Source organism: Copadichromis virginalis, linkage group LG2 (assembly GCF_057382275.1).
Source record: "Copadichromis virginalis isolate Kocher_CV1m ecotype Utaka linkage group LG2, C_Virginalis_male_GT1.1, whole genome shotgun sequence".
Taxonomy (NCBI): domain Eukaryota; kingdom Metazoa; phylum Chordata; class Actinopteri; order Cichliformes; family Cichlidae; genus Copadichromis; species Copadichromis virginalis.
Window position 1 is genome coordinate 24,641,624 of NC_140619.1, and position 22,707 is coordinate 24,664,330.

The window sequence follows — 22,707 nt, forward strand, 5'->3', positions numbered from 1 at the left end:
ACAGCACTGCTGTCTTTATGCAGATATTTGTTCCAAAGAAAATGGCACAATATCTACCAAGCAAAATGTATCAACAGAAAATTTTGATACATAACCCGAAGAGGGAACAACTTAAAAATTAAATATTAAAAAAAAGAAGCAAAGACGGAGAAATATACACAGTTTAAGACATGAGGCAGACTCTTCCTAATCCTACTAGTCTTCTCTCTGCTCTCAGTATTGTTCCCTTGTGAGCTCTGGTTTGATCTTTGATCTGATATTTAAATATTTTACAGAGTTCTACTTCCCTGGAGCTCCATCAAGGTCTAACAATACCATGAAATAATGCAGGCTGTTAGTGATGAACTGTGCCAGCCCTTCTCCCACGCTTACACTCTGCATCTCTGTCCTGCCTGCGCTGTCATAATTCTTTCACTGCAGGCGTCGCAGGTCGGCCAATCACAAAGGGCCAGGACACTTTAAGAGATGGTTTATTTATATTATGAGTGGAGCAGGTAAACCGAGCGTCACTTTTACTTAAATCTAAATGTAGATTAAGTATATGATTAAAAAGAAAAAAATGTCATGCTTAGCTGGTGGCTAAATTATTTTTTTTTCTTGGCTAAATAACGAGTCTGCTGTTGTGTATAGCTACAGCAAATTTGGTTGTGTGTGTGTGTGTGTCCTGACAACAGTCGCATAAAATAAGGTCAAGTGAGCAGCATTAATTTAAAGCTTAATAACAGCCTTAACCCGGTGGATATGAAGTTTGCTTCATGCTCTCCATGCAGGCAGTGTGGTAAACATGGTTTTTCCTTTCTCTTTCTCTTTGCAAGCATTTTGCTTTGTGTATACAGTGCAAAGTGCACTCATTTGTTTGTGTGGTGTTCGCGTGTGCGTCTAATGATGCCGTAGGTCATGACAGAAGGTGGCATTTGTTATTAATGATGACCTCAACACGAGGGGAGCCCTGCGGCCAAGCCTCAGGCAAGGAAAAACAAGAAGGAGGGAGGAGAGACACGAACCAGTACTGACACCAATACACCGTACAACAGGGGGAAACACACAGCCACACTGGACTGTCAAATGGAAAAGTTTTGGCTTTGAGTAGCTTTTTTTAATGCATGCAGATTTTAAGAGTCATTCAGAGTTCAGCCCAAAAAGAGCAGGTCACCCTTTTTGTCTCTCAGTTGGCAAACCCACTGAAACATCTCTGCGGTGGCTTTTCTATGAAACTGCCTCTACACTCGGTTTGTGTGATATACTGTCAGTGGCTGTATTGTAAGACAATATCTGTACGGTATGAGATGAATTAGATGCGATCAGTTGTGAGTTTAAAGGGCAAACCAAGCAGAGGTGTTGTGTATATATGTGTTTCTCGCTGGATGGGTGCACAGGCAGGGCAGCGTGGAGGCAGGGAGCAGATGTCGGTGATTGATGGTGGCTGTCTGAATGGAGAACTTCTCGGGCTCAGCTTCTGTAAACTGGTGAGAACTGATGCAATAACCTTAACTGTAGACACCAGGCCATCAATAACATTCACACAGAGCAGTGATAGCCTACAAATACAGATGGGGATGTGTGTGCACTTTTTTTTCTTCTCTGGAACAAACATAAAGAACTATGACAGTCAGACTGATAACATGCGTGGAATCAGCAAGCAAAACAAATTACACCTTGGTGCCTTCATATTATGCCAGAATGCCTGCTTGTAAAAGGCAGTAAACCCCCCCCCCCCCCCCACAAAAAACAACAAAGTGAACAAAAGTTTTTGAAATAACGGGTTCTTGGTTTCAGACAGCGGTTGAATAAAAGCAGCTCATTTTGAGTCAGCAACCACTGATTTTGCTGATTGAAAGACAGCTTTTCTTAGCAGCCAGGTAATTAAACTCGGGAACTGTACATGAGTTAGATGAAAAATATATTTTAATGTTTCCAGTTTGCTCATTTTAAACTGAGAACCCTGTGAAAAGGGTCTCTTGAACCTAAGTACTTCATTCATGATAATGTGCATGATAAAAGACTGTCCGTGGCAGGGCATCCACAGAGGTGACGTTTAATGTGGAAGACTAATAAATAGTAGAAATGTAACAGTTTAGTAATAAAGTGTAGATGTTGTATCCTAAATTATTGGTTTAATGTATCTACTGCTTCTTATTAACAACACTTAATAATCTGTCCTTAAAATCTCAAGAGCTAAACTGTCACCTGAGGCTGTCTCCAAAAGCAACTAATCCCCTTCAGTATTAAAATTTGAAACTATACAGCATAAAAATGTTCTGTTCTGGTCTTTTTAGCAGATTTTAACAATGCTGAATGTAAAACACTGTACACCATAACAGCACCTTCACAGCACCACTGACTTGGCGTTATAAAGCTAAAACTACATTGAGTTGAATTAACATTGTTATGGAAGCCTGTTCACAGTCTGCTAGGCTGCATTTGAGCTAATTCCAATAACCAAATGAGGGATGAGCCTGACTAGTCAGCTAGATCAGGGGTGTCAAACTCAAATACACAGTGGGCCAAAATTCAAAACTGGAACAAAGTTGCGGGCTAACGTTAATAGTTATTGAAATATATTTATTCCTCCAGATATAAGAATGAATCTTTTCTTATGGACTCAAACACATTTTGCTGAAAAACTGAATATGGAACAAGCAAAGCTTAATACTAAACAATATATATATTAGCTGTATAATACCAGTAGGCCAGCTCTAATAGTAATTTGGTATGGCTTCGCGGGCCAAATGTAATCAGGCTGCGGGCCAAATGTGGCCCGCGGGCCAGAGTTTGACACCTATGAGCTAGATGTTTGAATGTTTGCCAAATTTGCTAGTCTGTGTCAGAAATAATAGTCTGTTTAATGGATTATTTTTCTTTAATTAATGCAGAAAGGCAGTTACTCGCTCAAAGATGGTTCAAAGATGACACCACTGGCGACTACCTGGGGCTACAGCCCTGACACACAGCCAGCACCCTACTCACGTTCTTTCTACCAGTGGAAACAAGCTGGGGAAAAATAAACTGATGACAGCTGTCCTAACTAGCACTGATGTATAAAACCTGGAGAATAACAGGAACATAACCAAGCATCCATAGCCAGGTGTAATCATGTTCTGGATGTGAATGCTAGCAAGCGTAAACCAACGCGGCTGCTGTTAGTATCACAAAGGTTAGACATACTCTGCCATCTAATCTGATGCTGTGTGTTTGTAACTTTATAAAGGACAAAAAATGGCCCACATTTCAGCGGCTTCCAAATAATATTGAACAAGGAACACGATTGACAATTTCATATTGCTCCTGTAACACACATAACATATTTGCTGTAATGTGGACTCAGTTTAAATGTTTTCTTAGGATCTTTTACACTAGTCTAACTTTTTTCTCTTGGTTACACGACTAACAAATTAGTGATTTAAACAAGAGAAAAACAAACTGTAGCTACTGTCGGTGAAATGCACCCATACAGCTGTCTGTGGACTTTGCTAATAAAGCTAGCTAGCATTAGCCCATAATGTAGCGCTGTTCCCTCTCATCCAGCTATATTCATTTATGGCTCCAAACAACCTAATTGCAAAAAACGCCATTTCAAAAACCAGTGGGTGATGACACAGTGTGTGTGTCCATCACAATATTCTTACAAGCGTATAAACATTCACTTTTCATATTTTTAAACACTATTTTTAGCAGTTGCTAAGGAAACTGCCAACATAACATCCTAGTACTGGATCATGTGTAAACTGCGGTGGTTACTGTGATATCTTCCTTTAGCCAAACTACTGTTTTTGTGAATAATTAGTCAGAACCATTTTCTTCATATTATCTCCCTGTTGTGTTTTTAATAACCCTTTATAAAGGTAACAACAAAGAGACACCGCCTTCGTGATATAATCTGGAGTTCAAGGGACCTGCTCTGCCTAGTTACAGTTGCTAAGCTATGGTTGGACAGTCTGTGTTTGATGGAAGGGGCTGTGAACAGTCAATTGCGATGATAGGATCCTTTTCCTTTTAACAATGCGGAGGTGAGAAAGTGATGATCCTATCATGGGAGAACTGCTGGCTTCAAATGCCAAAGCTGCGTTATTTATCTTTTACTGTCCTTGATGCTCCAGCAGACGAGACATCACAATAGACCAACAGCCAACCACCACATTAAATTTATATCCCCTCCTTTCTTTATCTGATAAAAATGTGTATAAATTTGTCCTGAAATGTTTGTGCCTTTTTTGTATGTCCGACGAATTCTTTTAAACTTAAGCCACATACATAACTAATACTTAGCTTGACATCTGTCTAAAAGAACAGCTGTATGCTTTTGTTGAGCTATGAGGCCATGTTTTTATGCTAAAATTTGATTATACATTGTGAAAACATAAAAAAGAGTGAATGTTTTTACCATTTGCAGTATGTTGTTGAGTCTCTCAGTCTCACAGTCAATGATAATCTGGCCCTCCTTTCGCTTGTCCAAATCCTGGAACACCTTCGCAAAGGCATTACTCGATATGGTCTCCACATTGACTGAGGTCACCAGCCAATTCCTCTCTGCTGCCGTGTCAAGAACCTTCTGCAGCACAGACAGACCTGGAAGACAAGCAAATGAGAACATGTGTTTTTGCCAAGTGTACGGAATAACTGAAATGCGCAAAGAAAGCTCTGGAGGTAACTGTGTGGGCACCTGTAACAGAACTTCTGCAAAGATGATGAATGACTAGTTGGTATTCATCTACTGGGAGCAATCCAACAGTGTCTACATCTTATTAGACAGCATGTGAAATAAATTACATGCGGGGTAACCTCATGCTTTGTGTAGTTATATTATGAACTGCAAGATAAATTAAGACAACTTGTGAGCCAAACAGAAGCTGCACACAAACCCAAACTGCCCCTGATAAGCTTATCCATCAGAATCTCCCTTGTAGCTCTGGTGATAAAGTGTAACGAATGCGATAGTCCATTAAGCACACTGACATATACAGGTGCACATTTCCAACTCGCACACCGCCGGGCTAAATAATCACCATTTTCATGGTAACAAACAATCAGCTAGACGACACACTCACAGTAAGCTTTAAGTCCTCCAAGCCCCAATTACAGGTGGCTCTACTCAATTACACTGTCACCAATACCCTGCTGCCTCATTCGAGCATCACAGAGAAGCAGGTAGAGCAGCCAAAAAGCTAAAGGCTCATGCTAAGACAGGATATAAAAGGTGATTATGGAACACATTGATCTTGAGCTCTGATTTACAACCTGAGTCACTGTTGTACTTCTTTGCTGCTGGCAGCAGACCAATCAGATTCCTCTCAAGCTGGCAGCCGCAGTTGTTCCACAGAGTAAATAAAGTAATTTCACCCACGGCAGACTGGCAGCCATTACCCAAATGAATTATAGCAATCACAAAATGTAGAATTGCAAACTGATACACGACGTAGTTGTGTTTGCTTCTATGTTACTTAGCTGGCAAGCGCTGTTAAAGACTCCTTCGTTCCGCACATCACGCGGTTCACATATATTCTACGATAAATGCACGCAAATACTGGCTTTCCCACAACAACAGCAACAGCAGCAACAACACAGACCCTGTCAAAAGAAGAATGAGAAATGAAGTCACAGCCTCTGAAAGATGATTGCTTGGTCTTATTAGAATGCGCACCAGCTGCTCTCCAGGCAATTCACGCTGCTTTTTTTGACAACAGGTCATTAAGAAATAAAAAGATGGATGGCGTTTCACCTCTATATATGACCACAATATAGCACATGTAAATAAATTAGGGAACCAGACGAATGTGAGAATGCTGAATGGAACTGATACAGAGGGGTTGGTACATGGCTATTCCTTTTTACCTCATGGTGCCGACGCATTTAACAGAAAGATGAACGATAGAGTGATGAGCACGGGGAGACAGGAGATAGTGAGCTGTGAATAAAGTCACAAGGCCGGCTGTACTTTAATGGAGTCGAGCTGTAGTAAGTGTTTCAGCACCATGGACAGCACCACTCATTGTAACCAGGACCCGTGTTCCCAAATATGATAATCCTCCCAGAGAGCTCATCAAAAACTATAAAGAAAACTGTAAATAAAACTATAAGCAAAGAGTTCCAGCTTAAGACTGAGTCAGCTCAAAAGACAGAAAGGTGGTGACCCTGTCGCCAGGTATAACTCATTCTCTCAAAGGTTGTGCTTGGTTCAGTGAAAATGATGGGCAAAATCGGCAGACCTAATCATATAATTTACTCTGGAAATGGTTTAAACATGAATATAAAATTGTAATAAATAAGTTAGTTGCATAAATCTGAAGCCATACTTTAGTCTATGAAATATTTGAAAACACGGACCTACCAGTTTATTATGTTGGCATACTTTGCGCTTAATTATTAACAGTGAAAATTATTCAGCTTTTACAAATTACACCTACAACGCCGGGAAGTTCGCCATGTCTGTGAATGCTTTTGCAAGTCTGAGATGTGAAAAATAAAATGAACTGAATCATAATACGAGACCGTGGAAGAGCTGTAATTGTTTGTGTGATCACTCAGCTGATGAAAGCTGGACCGACCAAACTCATCACTGCTGCACTGCTGCACTGCTGTGCTCTTTTTCTTTTTTTTCAGTTCAGTGTTATTGCGTTGGCTGGAAGATGTGAGTGAATTTTAAATGAGATCGACCACAAACATTATCTTAGCTCAGCATTTGGAGTTGACACACATGCAAATGCACAATTTATTATTATTATTATTATGCAGTCACTGTTATTATGGTGGGAAATTTAAATACTTAGTTACACTAGCTCCAAAAGTCACACCATTTCTAGCTTTACCTATTTCCATACAGCCACTGTGTAAAATCTTTGTATAATCCTGACTTTAAGAGAAACTCTGTGAATTTACTCATTATTTTCATTAGCAGCTACTTTTAGTACTGGGACACATTGAACCCAGAAGTTAATTGATTTTCATCTTTTCATTCTTTTGCTATTTATTTTAAATTCTTCTATTTCTTTTAAAAACCTAATATACTTATTTAGTTCTTAATCTGATTTTACCTTGGAATACAGCTGGTTAGCAGTTAAGGTGTGCTAAAATTAGTATTTGAATCTCATTAATGGATTCTAATGTTTTCTTTATTTTTCATTTGTTTTGTTACAGATGTATTGATTGCTTGCCTCACTGACCGACTGATTTACCTCAAATATCCTCTCGCATTTTTAAATGTGCTTGATGCACTCCTCTAAATCAAAGTCAGTCTGACAGGAGAACTCACAAAAATGTTCCCTCAAAGGCATACTGAGAGAGAATGATATCATAATGGAATCTGGCTGTCGTAAGCACCCTTTTGGCCAGAGGCAGTACATGGGCGACCAGGGCAACAGACAATCAAGAACAGAGAAAATAACACTTTAGCAAACTATTTCCTGAATATTGTTTATGATAGGTTTAATGGGCTATCAAATTTGTTTTCCCATTCTTGGCTTCTGAAAATAAAAATGATAGGCACATTTATTAGGGGATGCTGTAAGAGAGCAAGACAAATGGTAATAGAAAAGGGGGGAAATACTAAAGCCTCTCAGGTGGCAGGAGAGTGATAATGCATGTGATATATTTGTATGTCCTTGACTGCTTTGGATAATGGATTAAACACTGGAAAAATGCTAACATAGGTAGACATTGAATATGAATGTATTAGACTAGAAATTAGAGCGCTTTTGGTCTTTTAAATCAGAAAAATGCAGGTTTACACAGTAACAGTCTGGTCTGAAAGTACATCTACTAAGTGAGCAACACACCAATTTTACAGTAAAATACTGTATTTTTTTTAATTCTCAATTTAATAGTGTTAAAATGTTAATGTTTAGCTATGCTGTGTTTAAACTTTGATTCCTTGCCAATAACTGGACTTTTTTAAACCAGGAAGTGAAACTTCACAAAATTTGTTTTTGTGTCCTGGGTCATTGTAGGCAACAATAATCTAGCATTTTTGTTTGTTTGTTTGTTTTTTTGTTTGTTTGTTGTCATAAGAGAAAATCACAGAAATAAATGCACTGTGGCTCCTCCTCACAGAAAGTTCACACACAGTGCTCACCGCTACAGCCTATGCTATGATGGCTAGCCCTGTTAAGCTATGTTAATCTTTAGCTAGAAGTGGCCAAAGCTCCTGAAACAAAGTAAAGGTTCTGGCCAGTGTTCATACTAGAGATGGCACGATACCACTTTTTTATGTCCGATACCGATACCGATATCATAAATTTGGATATCTGCCGATACCGATATGAATCCGATATAGTGTTTTTTAATCAACAAAACTGTTTTTTAAAATATCTTGCTGCATTTTGCAAGTCTGCAAGTTCATACTCAAGTTTAAAACAACAACTACACTAAAGCTATTCTGTTATACCTGTATACAAAAAAAATATTTCATAGTTCAGCAATACTGATCAATCTAATAAACTTAGACCTACACCATCCTCCCTATTCTGGTATTTTACAGAGTACTTAGCGTAAATATTAAGCAACCTAACTAATAGGGTTCCAACTCCCAGCAACAACAAAAATAAATAAATAAAAAATAGGGAACCACCCCTCACGCTCCACCTCATGATGCTTAATCAACGTAATCAACCTTAATTTGATGCAGTGTGAAAAAAAATGCACAGAAATCAATTATTTTTCAAGAAATATTAAATAGATTCAACATCTTTCTTCAACAAAATTGCAGACTGCACAGATGGTACCTTCCCAAAGGAAAATGTACTATAGCTTACTAGGGTATATATATATGACTTAATAGTCACTATATACAGTAATTGACTTCTATTCATTTTACATCAAATTAAAACTTTGGGTGTCAGATAATTATTTATTAAAAGCTAGACATTTTAAATGAGAATAAGAAAGAAAAGTATGTCTTTGTGCCCCCTTTTCCCAGTTAATGCCCTATCGGCCCCCCTGGCTAAACTTTGCTAGATCCGCCCCTGCACAGTTACCAGCGTCAGCTACGTAGAAAAAAATCCTGGTGTAGAAAGTAATATTAAATAAATTGTAACAACAGCTTATCAAGCTTAAACGTGCTGCTGTTGTTCAGCCGCTGGTTTGCTCTTTCTGGCGCAAAGTGGACCAAAAACAAACAAGAGAGACTCACGACAGAAAAGCCGATCAGCTGATCATTAGCAGTTTCACGATTGAAGTAGCAGCCGGAGAGCGAGAGGCAGTCGCTCGTTAAGCTTAACGCAGGACTGCTTTACAAACATTCAGAGATGGACTTACACGCTTGCTTTACTTCTCTCGGGGATAACTTTGTCGGAGATGAAATGCCAGGTTGCTAGCGAAGCTCCAAATGCTATCCAGACCACCGACAGGTCCCGCATGCCACAGCTGCTCTATCACGTGATGCATACTGCTCCGACGTTCTGAGGCGAGTTACGGCGTGTTGCAAGTTTTGTGAGGTGCTTTCGTGATATTTAATGGATCGGATTACATTTTTTATTTTTCTCCGATATCCGATCCAGTAATTTAGGTCAGTATCGGACCGATACCGATACGTAATATCGGATCGGTCCATCTCTAGTTCATACTCAGTGTTGTTTCATGTAGAGGACATTCCTACAAAAGCTGAGATCTTGTTATAGTTCCAAAAAAAAAGGACACGGAGTTTAGGGTCCATAGACTATCGACATATGGTTGCACTTTGTTCCTCATAATGAATTTTAAGACAGAGTACAGACAAATGATGACAAATAGTTTTGTATGGTTATGGTAAACCTTATACTTTAAATTGTACTGTACCATAATATGTTGTTGTAACTTACAAGAGATACACTGTAGAGTGTACAAGAGTTTCATGCTAGAAAATTCAATTCAGTTCAATTCAATATAGTTTTATTTATATAGTGCCAATTCACAACATCTCCTGAAGGCACTGTCAACTTAACTGATGCAGTGTACCTAATAAAACATAGTTTGATGAAACATTTAGAAGAGGCAAACACAGCTGCTCTATACCATACTACACAAACTGATCAAACTAAATACGATTTCTTTTAAAGGCTTTAAATAACCATGTAGGAAGAGTGACTGCAGTATAGTATCCAAGCAACAGAGACGACTGATATGGATTCTGCTGGCTCCATCCCACTACTCACAGGGGTGACCCTCTCAGACACAAATATACACACACACACAGGCATACGCAGAATTCGTGAGTAGTTAATAAATGGATCACAGAAGATAAAAAATAATAATAATCTGAGGGGCATGTGTGGCCGCTACGGTCATCATGCATTGACAGGCCAAAGACTGCTGTGAAATCTCTACTGTCACTGCTTGATTGTGTGCTGTGTGGAATGACATAATGGCATCTGTCTTTTAAAGCTGACTTAAATCTGCTATTTGTCACACACAACACAATGCAACACATAAGCAGATACAAGCTGCAATACGCTGTCATACAGCCTAAATGTATTGAAGTGCGCCTGCTTTTGGGCATACACAAAAAATACACAAATCATGGTCATGCTCCAAAACCCACAACACCTGGGACAGATGGCCTGGCATTATGGGGAAAGCTATAGCTGTTTGGCTCTGGGGGAGATGGAGAGGAAGAAGCAGGAGGCTGACAGGTGTGCTACTTTATTCTTGTCTGACTATGCAGGAGTGTCATTAAAATGTTCAATTTAAATGCTACAGCACTCCTTTTTTTCTTTCATCGGACGGACAAAGGAACTGCAGCAACCCTGGTCTCTGTTGAGGAGCGCTCAATAAAAAGCTTAATCTTTCGTACCATTGTGCGATTTATCTGATAGTCAGTGCAGGTCAATATTTCTATTCGGTGCTCCCTGTCTGTAAAAAAGTGGTGGTCTAAAATAAGCGTTCTGATGACTGCTTGTTGCTGCACAATGGCTAAAATTGACCCTGCTGCTGTCGCCATGGCAATATAAAGATGACAACTGGTGGCTGGTCTAACTACTGGTACTGGCTGTCTTCGTCTGCACGCATGCTCGTTTTCATGAGAGAAATTCCACCGTCAGATTCTGACATCCTTCTTTTTTGTAACGATGGAGGCAAGCCTAAACATCAAGTCAAACAGAGAGCCAGCAGCTTTCCTACCTGAGTTGGAACTGTACATGTAGACAAACTTGGACCATCCATAGTGTTCGATAACTCCCACCAGCGCATCCTGGAGCTCGGGCCTGAGCTGGATCACAAATTGGTTGGCTGTTTCAATGGGGAAGGATGGTGTCACAAAGCAGACGTGCAGTGCTCCACAGAAGGACATGAGCATGTTGACTGTCTTCCTGTCATACAGGCCAATGATGGCATACACACCTTTGGAGAACTGGGAGCAAACTGCAAGGGACAGAACAGAAAAACAAGCAGATATACAGGGTGTTAGTCTTTAAACCTTTGAACAATGAAATCAGCAAAAACATCAATCCAATTATCTTTTCATTGCTGTTACACAGCGTCTATTAAGCGACAAATTAAACTTTGTCGCCATCCTGCCTACATTTGCTAGTAGGATAAGAGTGATATGGTCCAATAGGCAATTATCGTAATTAGCCTGTAGAGCTATCGTGTGCAGGTCTGAAGCTTTTCTGAGTCTAAGGTTATAGTAAGATGAATATCCAGGAAATTGAGAAACGATCAGGCTAATCGAAAAAAATAATCATTTCACTGGATGTGGTTAGTCAAACTGAACTAATCACATCCCACAACAGAATTTTGTCTGAATTAAAATCAATTTAATCCATGGTTTGGATTTAATTTTGGTTTTTAAAGTGGGAGGATAGAGAGAAAGAGGAAATAAATATCTGTGGCATGCCGGGTGCTGTGAAGTCTTTAGAGCCTGAGCTATTAACTAGTACTCAATAGCATGTTTATGCAGGGCTCATCTGCTGGTCCAGCTGCATAGCATTAATCTGTGTGTTTTGCCTTCAGTGAAAGGTGGAGGTGGTGGAGGCAGCTTAGGTGTAGAGAGGTTAATCAATGCATCCCCAGGGTTCCACTGACATTTTACTAGCAGCAGGAGGCGGTTTCCAGCTCTCATTTGCCTTTCTCCCTCAGTCCCTTCATTTTTCTCTCTCTCATTGTCTGTCTGTCACTCTGATTTCTTTCACACCCCCTAAATTCTTAAAATAGCTAATTTATGTTCGTGATCTTCTCTCGGCACTTTATATCCTCACCGTGCTCTCAGTAGAGCATGGTATCTTTGCACTTCCAGGTCTGGTCTGGGCTATTTTCTGCTATGGCGATGGGTGGGCCTTACTTATCTCAGTATTTACCAAACAGATTGAAGACGGTGCCTGTACCCACACGAAGGCCAGCTTGCAGCTAGGAGCTGAGGGAAAGACAGAGAGCGAGGATGGCCCATACCCAAAATGCCTAACCTGTCACAGACCTGCACCCTCCGGTCAGGCACGTGTGTGTGACGGAGATAGAGGGAGAGTGAGGAACCGAGAGTGGGAGAAAAAACAGGGATATCACAGAAAAATACACGCGCGTACACGCCATGAACACGCACACACATATGCAGCCTCTAGTGCTCCAAAGCCTGGTGAGTCACCCTACTTAAAGCAAGCCCTGAAATAGACATTTTGCGCCTCGCCACACTGACTCAGTAACAGAACTATCTTTTCTTCATGCTCTTGCTAATAAATGGACACTCTCTCAGCTACTGCTTTCCACTAGCACACATTATATATATCCCCTTACAATTTTCTAGGACCAATTTGATGCGGTGTCCTCCATGTTCTGCTTGAATAAAAGGTAACGGGAGCTTGTTTGACTTTTTGTGCAGTGCCCCATTACTCTGCCCTACAGCAGGTTACAATGTTTCACAGAATATGAGTCATTTCTCATCACTTCAGTGTGTGTGTTTGGAAAAAAAACACAAAAACCATGCGACAGAGACCTCCTGCTCCGAGTTGGCAAGACAACCATGCGCCTGTCTAATTCGACATAAGCATTAGCGTAGCTCAGCAGTCCGAGTCTTGATAGCAGTACACACCGGTAGCATGTTGAGTCTGTTTGTGTGTGAGCAGCTCGTTAGTGTTGCTCCACATGTGTAACGGCACTGGACGCAGGGCTGAGAGACCTAAACTGATCTCAAAGACCCCGGCAACACCTGTCCACTCTGGCACTGCGTATCTCCTCGCCACAGTTACAGCTGCCATGGTGGCAGGACTGGGGTTGCCCTGGCAACAGTCTGTTTCTCTGGCAGGGATTACAGTAGCTCAGAGCTGCTAAAGGACTTTCGTAAGATGGAGTGGGAATTGTGGAGTGTTTGGACATTTTGTCATAATTAGGGTTTTCACCTCGAGGAATTAGCAAATTTGCAAAAGTGACTTGGTTTTGCAAAATCCTTAGATAATTTCTGAAATAATGAAAGACAGTAGGGCTTCACTGCATCCCATTTTTATTATCACTTAAAACGAGAAAGGGATAATGCCCAACAAATTCTGACTTGCTATAACTGCGAGGTAAAGCTCTGCTGATTCTCATTTAGAAGCTATTTATCCTTTTTTAAGGTTGTTATTATTGATTATATAAATAACCCCAGTTCCAACATCTCCAGCTTAGCTCAGCTCAGGCTCTCTATACATACAAATTAATGCCGGGGGGAGCAATTTAGAAACACCAGCACCCAGAATTCAGGTTCTACTTGTTACACTTCCTTATAATAATGTTACTTTTAGAAGTGTTTTGTGACATTATAACATTAAAAAACATCCAAAATTGCAAAATTACTGCCATTAAAAGGAAATTTGTAACATTAAAACATTTATGCCATTAAAAATAAGCATGAAACAAGAAGAGTTTACTGTTATTGAAATGGATCTTGTTACATTATGAGGTCCATTAGAAATGAACTTGTAATAACAGAAAATTATTGTCATTAAAATGGAATTTGTTAATTTACAAGTTTACTGCCATTAAAAATCAACTGCAAATGATAATAAACATTACAGCCTTACCTACAGAGAATTACTCATTAACATATTTTTGCCTTATCAAAAATGAACACTGTTTACATCAGGTTTTGCAGTTTCAGTCAGAGTATTGAATATCCTATCATCTATGCCATGTATTAACTTTAACCCGTTTCATATCAAGCTGACACTGGTAGCATTTCCTCCACCACATCACCAATAAGAGACTGAACTCTTTAGCCACAATAAAAGCTAGCCATTGCTTTTTCTGAGCTGTCAGTGGCCACCAGTGTGTGAGTTTAGCTAGCAGATATCACAATGATTTGTGTTTACTCATAACTTTGTCAGTGCCCGTTTTAAAAAACTAGTCTCTCTGAATCTCCCTGGCTGAGCTACACAGTCATCTTCACTGGGGCTGGTATGGTAAAAATTTTTACTGTGAAGGATGGTACATCTGGAAAAAGTAACTAAACTACAAAAAACAAAAACACTAAAGGATACTTTTCTCTCTGCTTCATCTTTCCTTTTCATCCATTTTGGCCTTGTCGGCATAAAAGCAGTTAGACAGTGAGCTCCTGTGTGCCAAGGATCATACTATGCGAGTGAGAAATATCTGTGACTTTTTGCTCGTGAAGTTAACTGTTTAAAAGAATTTAAAGCTCTGTGCTCCTGATCGGCTGCCCACCACTAAACGCTAAAATTATAATATTTCAACAGCCGTGTATAAGCCGAGCATCCATGTAACAAATGATTTAACTGTAAAACTGTGACAAATTACCTGCGGTGTATGATAGCAGCCTTGGTGATTTCTTTATACTTTCTCTTTTTGTGGGATAAATAAATGATAAATGTGGGAGTTAGCAGATATTTGATAAACTCATACACACAGCGGATTGCAATCAGTCTCTGAGAGTTTCATTACTAACCTCTTAACTCTTACAGTTAGGCCTGTGTGTGTTTACTATCGAAATCTTAACATTGTCTAATGGTGCCTATCTGTAACTGTGCTTCATTTTAAATGAATGTAATTCATCAACCTGATTATTATGAGTGACTATCATTTGCCTGTTTTGGTGGCTCCTCCCTAAGATGGCAGCACTGTAAAAAAATATGTGAGAACCCCACAAAGTTAAGTTTAAATGCATTACCACCAATTACCCATAACAATGTCCAAAAAGTCAGCAACTAATTGTTTACTGCATACAGCTGCAGGAAAGCTCATTGGAACCGAGCTGACATTTTTATCCATACCAGGCTTTTCTTATGAATGAACAAGATGTTGATTTGCATTTGTTGTGGCCAAAGAGCTTTGGGCGGCAGAAAAAAGGAGAGAAAGAAAGAGAGAAAGAGAGTGAGAGAAACTCAATTCCTAAAGGGGCTGATACTCACGCAACAGGAGGAACTGTCAGAAACAACTCACGCACTCACGTCTTCCCTGTTCTCTGTTTCCTATGCCCTGCAGCTGTTCTTCTGCTTAGCATGAGCCAAATTTTAAATGACAGACGTGTCTATGCTGGCTGCATGAAAGAGGGATGTTTGTGACAGTTGCTCCTGCATCTGACGGGCTATTGGGCCGGTGTTTGGAAAAGGTGCCTCCTTAATAGTGACCATAACGGTTTACGATAGAAATATGGATAGACGACTTGATGGCTAAAAAAAGTACACTTTAAGTATTAAAACAGCATCCTGTTAGTTTTGATGGATAGGAAAAAAATATATTCGACAGATTTTTGGGAAAACAAAAGAAATTCATTTAAGGATATGTCAGTATTCGCCGGAAATATATACATATATATATATATATATATATTAGGGCTGAACGATATATCGCATTTGTGATAATATCGCGACATGATCAAGTGCAATTTTCTAACCGCAAAGGCTGCGATTATACTGCGATTATATTATACAATTCATGGGCTGCATCCTCCTGAGGCCGCATTTGTAGACCGATTACATCACAGCGACGCGCCGAAGGCTGTCCAAATTACTACCATATCCCAGAATTCATAGCGCGGCCCAGCCAAACTCCAGTTTCCAGCAATGGCGGCCGCTACTAAGTTTTAAAATTACTCATACTAATCTTTCTGGGTCACAAAATAAACTTTTAACATATTTTCAGGCGAGAAAGTAGTTGTGTAAACATCAAATATCTGCTCGGTTTATCAAGATATCCCATATTTGCAAAAGTGCTTCGACGTTTTCAGAGGCGTCTGCTACCCACCAGCTCGACAGCTAGCCGGGAGCTCGAGGGTTACTGATGCGGCCGAGAACGGCACAACTCCCGGCACATCATTTTCAGATCACCGCGGAGTTTCGCTGCTCGGGTTAAACGTAATATATAAGTCACTTAGACAACCTAAAAATGTTATTGTTGGGCTTTTTTCAGTGTTTTGTTTGTTCGTGAGTAAATCGGTTTGGCTGAGATTAAAGTTATTAGATTAGATAAAATAAAACTTTATTAATCCCCCGGGTGGGTTCCTCCTTGGTTTTCACACAGCTGACTAACGTCAAACAGAAAACTTATTAAACAGAAGTATGAGACAGTCGAGAATTTACACCAGTGTCTGGTTATATTTTAGATAGCAAGAAGCAGACGGCCGAGTTTATTAAACTCCACCGAGACAGCGGTGACGCTAATCAGAAGGCTAGACCGTCCAATTTCACGCCTTTAAACTTTAAAGGCGTGTTTGTGTGTGTGTTTATACAATTGCTATTATGTTTGCACTTTATGTGTAATGTTACTGACTGCAGAGATCAGTAAGATGTGTGTATTTTTTATTTATTAGTTTTATTTATTTAATATTATTTTTTAATTGAATGACTGTCTAGTAGTTCACAGATGTCGAAAAACTAAGTGTGGTAAAGCCACTGATTTTTTTTATGTATATTTCTGCAATCTGCACATTGTACTGACTTTCATTTTAATGTTTACACCAGGGTTCCTTGTCAGCACTTTATGCTCAGATGTTTGTAAGCTAAAAATAAACTATTGTGTATGTTCAAATATACTGTTGTGATTGAAGAAGTTAAATAAAAATGTCAGTCATCAATTCATGCATCACCTCATGTCATCATAACAGAGGTCTGTCTTCCAGGAAAGAACAGTTTAAAATTAATGTAATATAGTATTGGCCATACTATATGATGTATTGCTTGTCTTTGTTTAATAATACAGAAGACAAATACCTTAAAAAATAATCGCATATCGCATCGCAATCGCAATATTGGGGCAAAAAATCGCAATTAGATTATTTTCCATAATCGTTCAGCCCTAATATATATATATATATATATATATATATATATATATATATATATATATATATATATATATATATATATATATATATATATATATATATATATATATATATATATATATATATATATATAAATAAGTCAGAGGTGTCAAGGTGCCCTTGCACATGCCTGCCTCCCAGCAGCTCCACATCAGCTGTTCCCTAACCTGTGTACAGAAAAGCGGTATTAAAAAATTGCTTCTTTGTGTGGGTGTATGTGATTCTTTTTTTCAATAGTCCGGGTTTGCTTGACATGCCAAAAAGAAATAAATAAGAAAAAAAAAATCAATGCAGCTGAATTGAATTGTACCAAGAGCCCTCACAAATGTATTTTTAGGGCTTCACACAAACAGGTTTGAAAGAATCAATACTGTATAACAAATGTCATTTGAGTGCTGTCCCTAATGCTAAATCAGTAATTGATGTAATCTGGACTCACAGGTTTACGGAGACCATAGACAAACCACAAATTCTGATATGTGTATCAGAATCACAAACACACGCAGACACACACAGGAGGGACACACGTATCTACTATTTTCCTCCCTTGGGTTATACATGCTATTATAATGTGCAACATTAAGGTCAGCGGTAGACAGGAAATTTCACAGCAACAGGAAGCTGGGTTTAGCTGGAGGGAGCATACTGATTGGAGAGTTCTTGTTCAGTCATCCATAAAGATCGTTTTTTTTGATAGAGCCTCACTACTGAGAAGTGACATGCCAGATGACTCCATAAAATAGGACATCCGATTTGGTTGCTCATCTTATCCTCTGGTTGACTGTATACCGTTCTCAGTTCGGTGAATTATTTACTGTGAAACTTCAAAGAAATCTGTTTCAAATGCTATGAAATCATGAATTTTTCCTGCGGGCATCACTAGACTAAGACTGAGCGCTGCAAGCTGCTAAATCCAGCTTTCTTCTAGCTCAGCATACTGTTGCTAGACTGATTCATAAAGTCATCTCATCCAATCCTACACCTTTACGTCATCACGATTTTCCAACTAGTCCCTTGTCAGCCTATAGAAAGAGGAAAACCAAACACATTATTCAATTATTCATGAATTCTTGAAAAAGGAAATTAAAAAAATAAGAAATTAGGAAACAAAAAATGCCCAGTGTGAGAAATTTAAAGGTCCTGTCTAATTTTTTCCCCTCACAACCCTGGAGCAACATCATAAAATCAAGGGATGAACATCGAGATCTGTTACAAAAGAGCTCCGAAACTACTGCACGGATATAAAACTGCAGATTTCCTGTAGTTCCAATGAAGCTATTAAGGTTTGATTGATTAATCAGCACAGTTACATTTTATAAAGGAATGAATGCACAGTGACCAGCGGCTGTGAACCTGTAGCACCATTTTATAGAAACGGTACGCAAAATTCAAGGTAAGTCAAGTTTCTTGTGGATCTTATGCTTCCAATCCTGCCCCCCAAAATGACAACTACGGGTAAGATTCCTACATGTATCGTTCATATCAACACAAAATCAAATCCTCAGATCATTTATATTTAAATATATTTTCATTTAAAATGTCTTTATACATAAAATCCTGATGATGATAATGAGACGCTTTTATAATTAGCCCTGGGACACACTGCTTATTTGGCCTATTTTTCCAAGTGATACAAAGTGGTTCTCAACACTCGAGACAGTGGAATGATCTGTCAATAGTCCTATTTATGTCAGGTAAAAACAACATCACATAACTGAAAACCTCAAGTATAGTTTCAGTGTCCACAATAGGTTCTAATCCTGCTAAGCACCTGCACAATTTATCACTGTCCTGTGGACTTTTTGTTTAGTACGAAATACCAAATATCCCAGTTCTATCATTTCTAACAGCAGGTGTTAGGCTGCGGTAAAACTAGTGTTGAGATATGTACAGCATTGCACAGTCACTACCCAAATGATTCTAGCAGGTTGATGTCTTTCTTATCTTTCTTACACTGTTTATTACTGGAAGCGAAGATACTTTTTTGATTCTTGAACTGTCATGTAATAGATTTTATAGGCCTTCATATAAAATTTAGGGGGGGACAAAATCAGCAGCAATCCACTAGGCTGTCAAACATTTCCTTTTAGAAGTGAATGTATTGGTTGCAGTGTAGGTATGAACCTAGTAGCTAAAGCAACAGAGAGGCTAGTTGGATACCATTTCCCGTTTTTCTGCACCTGGTTCTGTAATGAAAGCCTTAAATTCCTCACAAAATAACGAAAAATCTATATAAAAAACATTTTAAATTTTTTGTTTTCAGAAAAGTAAACTTCCTTTTCTTTGCTGGCTTACACTGGTAATCCTAGGGTTTGGTACTTTTCTGCACTTAGTTTAAAGTATCCTTTGGAAACATGAGTGGAATGACACCAGCAGGAAGGCAGCTGTCACATGAGGCAGCAAAATACACCACCTTCACAAGGGTGAAGGGTCACTCAATCAACCACAGAGCACTTTGAGGGGAGATAAACACATCTGACACCAGACACTGCTCGGCGCACAGTTATCCTCCACTCAGCCACCCATGGCTAATAACTGCCAGATAATGTATGTAATAAAAACAGAGAGCATGTTGTGGTCCCTCTGGTCTCATCCATCTTCAGGAGAGCTAATCAGCTATGTTAATGAAAGGACGAGCAAAAGAAGTCAATAACCGATTCAATCAGACCGCACATTTGTATGCAAGCATTCAGACCTGATTTTTCTTTTAAGGGTAAAAAACAATACCCCTTCATAAACGTTAAGCGCTAGCTCAAAAATATTTCAATAAAAAAAATAAAAAATAACAATAATGTCTCACTGGGTTTGACAAGACAGCGTATCACACACAGATCGTGCTTGTAAAGAACCCCCCAGGTGATGGGGTGGAGGTGGCCTACTCTGCGAGCCCTCCAACACAGCATGACTCACACAGTGCAATCAATCTCCTTCTGCGCAGAGGACAGGGACCCAGGGGACCAAAACACAGCACCAACCCAGATCTGCATGAAAGTCTCCAGACATGACTGTGTAGGAGGGTTTCGCTGTCAAAGCAGTTTTCAGTTGCATCGCCTTAAAAATCCTGAAAAATCTGCCAACGAGTATTTTTAGTCATAGCGCATTGTAGTGGTAATTCTTTGATCCATGTATGTTCCAGAAAATCGATACTTAAGAGTTAAGGGAGTCAAAACTGGTTCAAGAGGTTTTAAAAAGGGCGTTGGTTTTTTGACAGACGGCAATTTGTTGCTCCAGCGATTTGTTGTTTCCCAGGTTAAACAGCGTTACCTTCCCAAGCTCAAAAGAGATGTACTTCCTCAACAAAAGCAATAAAATTGTGTTTTGCAACAAAGAAAAAGGGAAAATTGAGATAGAGGATAAAAAAGAGTGGCTGAAGGAGTAAGAAAGGGGGCAAAATAAGGAAAATATCGACTAAATCCAGAGAGGAAGACACTGAACTCTGGGGGAGATGTGGGACCAACAGTTGAACAACCAAACAGGACTTAGACTGTAAGTCAGGGCGCACTGGATACTCATGAGAGTTTATATTAGTTGAAAACGGGGCCACGGAAGGTTAATAAGGATGAGCAAAAAATGAAGTGAGTCTTGAAAATGTAGGTGACAGCAGACAGAAGGCAAAGAAAGAGAAGCACGGGTGTCTGTGAGAGGAAATGATAAGGAGAATGCTGCGAACAAAGAGAACAGATGCCAGCCTAGCAGTGGGAAATAAAGGGACCACACAGTGAAATCTAGATCTCTCCTATTTCCTCTAAGTAATAAAACAATGGCACCGCATCGCCTCATTAAATGGGTAATCGAGGGTGTGAAAGCACTCCCCTCCGCTCCGAACATCTCTCTCTCTTCTGGTGTCTCACTCTCTAACCCTTTCACGCCAAGCTATTGTCTCTCCTTCTTACTGTTTCTCACCACGTCTCCAATCTGGTTTGCTGCGGAGCCCTGCCGCCTGCTGAACAAATGCTTACCTGGGCAACGGGTCAGAAACATAGCCCAGACCAGCTCCTGTCAGGGGGTATGGAAACTCCAATTATCTCCTTAACAATTATCCCTTCGCAATTATCTCCCCATCTGCGTATCAGTGTCGACAGGTGCAGAGGGACAGTCCCGCTCACACGCTTTCATTTCTCTGACAGGGGAAGTGATGGAAGTGGATATGAGGGGCAAGGAGAGCCAAACTCACAACCTGCAAGCTAATTCACTAGGAACCTCTGTATGAATTAAAAACCTTCTTCAACAGATTCCAGCCGAGCTCGTGGGAAATGATTGTGGTCACTGAGCAGAATTTATGAGCGCTGCAAAAAATCATTTCTATCTAGGGCTGCAAAAGTAGAAAATGTATTTATTTGAAAAAAAAAAACACACCTAGCAAACATTTGACTGTTAGTGCTTGATAAATGAATAATGTTATAGTCAGTTTTTTCTCAGCTAACTAATTGAGCCATTGACTCCAACTTGCAGATACTAGAGACAATCAATAACAGTACAGGACAAGGCACCTATGGATAATTCATGGATTAAATCCGCTACCCTGATGTATTTAAATCTTGATATCGATAACTCCGTAGAGTGGATTAGTCTCAGGCGTTTGAGGAACTGTGTACACATGCAGTTACACTACAGAATGTATGCGGCTCACAGGTTTGACAGATGAGTTCTATCATTAACACAAGAATACAAAAGCAAAAGCGCAAGGAATTAATTTGAAAGTGTAAAAAGGAATCAGCTGAACATGAGCAATATAAGGAGATCGTTTGCATTTGAGTGTGTGTGGGGGGGTTGAGGACTAGTAACAGGCATCAGAAGAATTTTGAACACCTCAAAACTCATTCCATCATCTCAAACGGAGGCATTGCAGAGTTACACAGAGTAAGGTGTTGTGTTGGTTATTACTTTTAAAATGTCCCTGAATGTTTTTTTTAGAAATTGTGGTGGCTGTGTCTGATGTTACCATGTGAATCCTGTGTAAAATGGCAATTTGAGCTTGTATAGGCTAGACAGCTCATGCGCGAGTATTTAGAGATACTCCAGTGCTTAACAAAAATAAAGTAACGTCATTACTGTCGAAATATAAAGTTGTGGTTGTGTGTGTTAGTCACAATATTGGAATTTTAAACTTGCTACAGATACTCAGGAAAATACTTCAAATTTGATACCATGGGGCGATTGTGGCTCAAGAGTTGGGAGTTCGCCCATCTATCCATCAATTTCCATTGATGGATAGATGGGTGAGATACATATAAATCTCCCTTTCACTTTCCTTGAGAGGTTGGTATGTGTGTTCCTCAAACTCACCTGGGAATTTGAGAGTATTTCACAGTATCTTTGCTGTTACCAGGACAGCACTGCACCTACAGCTTGATGTCATCCATGTACGGGAGGTGGGTTATGGCTACTCCACTCTTGACTCTACAGGGAGTGCAGAATTATTAGGCAAGTTGTATTTTTGAGGAATAATTTTATTATTGAACAACAACCATGTTCTCAATGAACCCAAAAAAGTCATT

The 22,707-nt window shown here is 39.5% G+C and overlaps 1 protein-coding gene across 3 annotated transcripts in view; it reads right to left on the reverse strand.

Annotated features, from left to right (window-relative positions):
* gria1a (glutamate receptor, ionotropic, AMPA 1a) overlaps nt 1-22,707 on the reverse strand; it is a 78,378-nt gene that overhangs the window by 44,777 nt on the left and 10,894 nt on the right. For all 3 annotated transcript variants that reach the window (XM_085474760.1, XM_085474753.1, XM_085474769.1), the window contains exons 3-4: nt 11,086-11,325; nt 4,382-4,566 (exon numbers count right to left, since the gene is read on the reverse strand). In XM_085474760.1, coding sequence (XP_085330886.1) covers nt 4,382-4,566; nt 11,086-11,325 — 425 coding nt within the window. The remainder of the gene's footprint in view (nt 1-4,381; nt 4,567-11,085; nt 11,326-22,707) is intronic.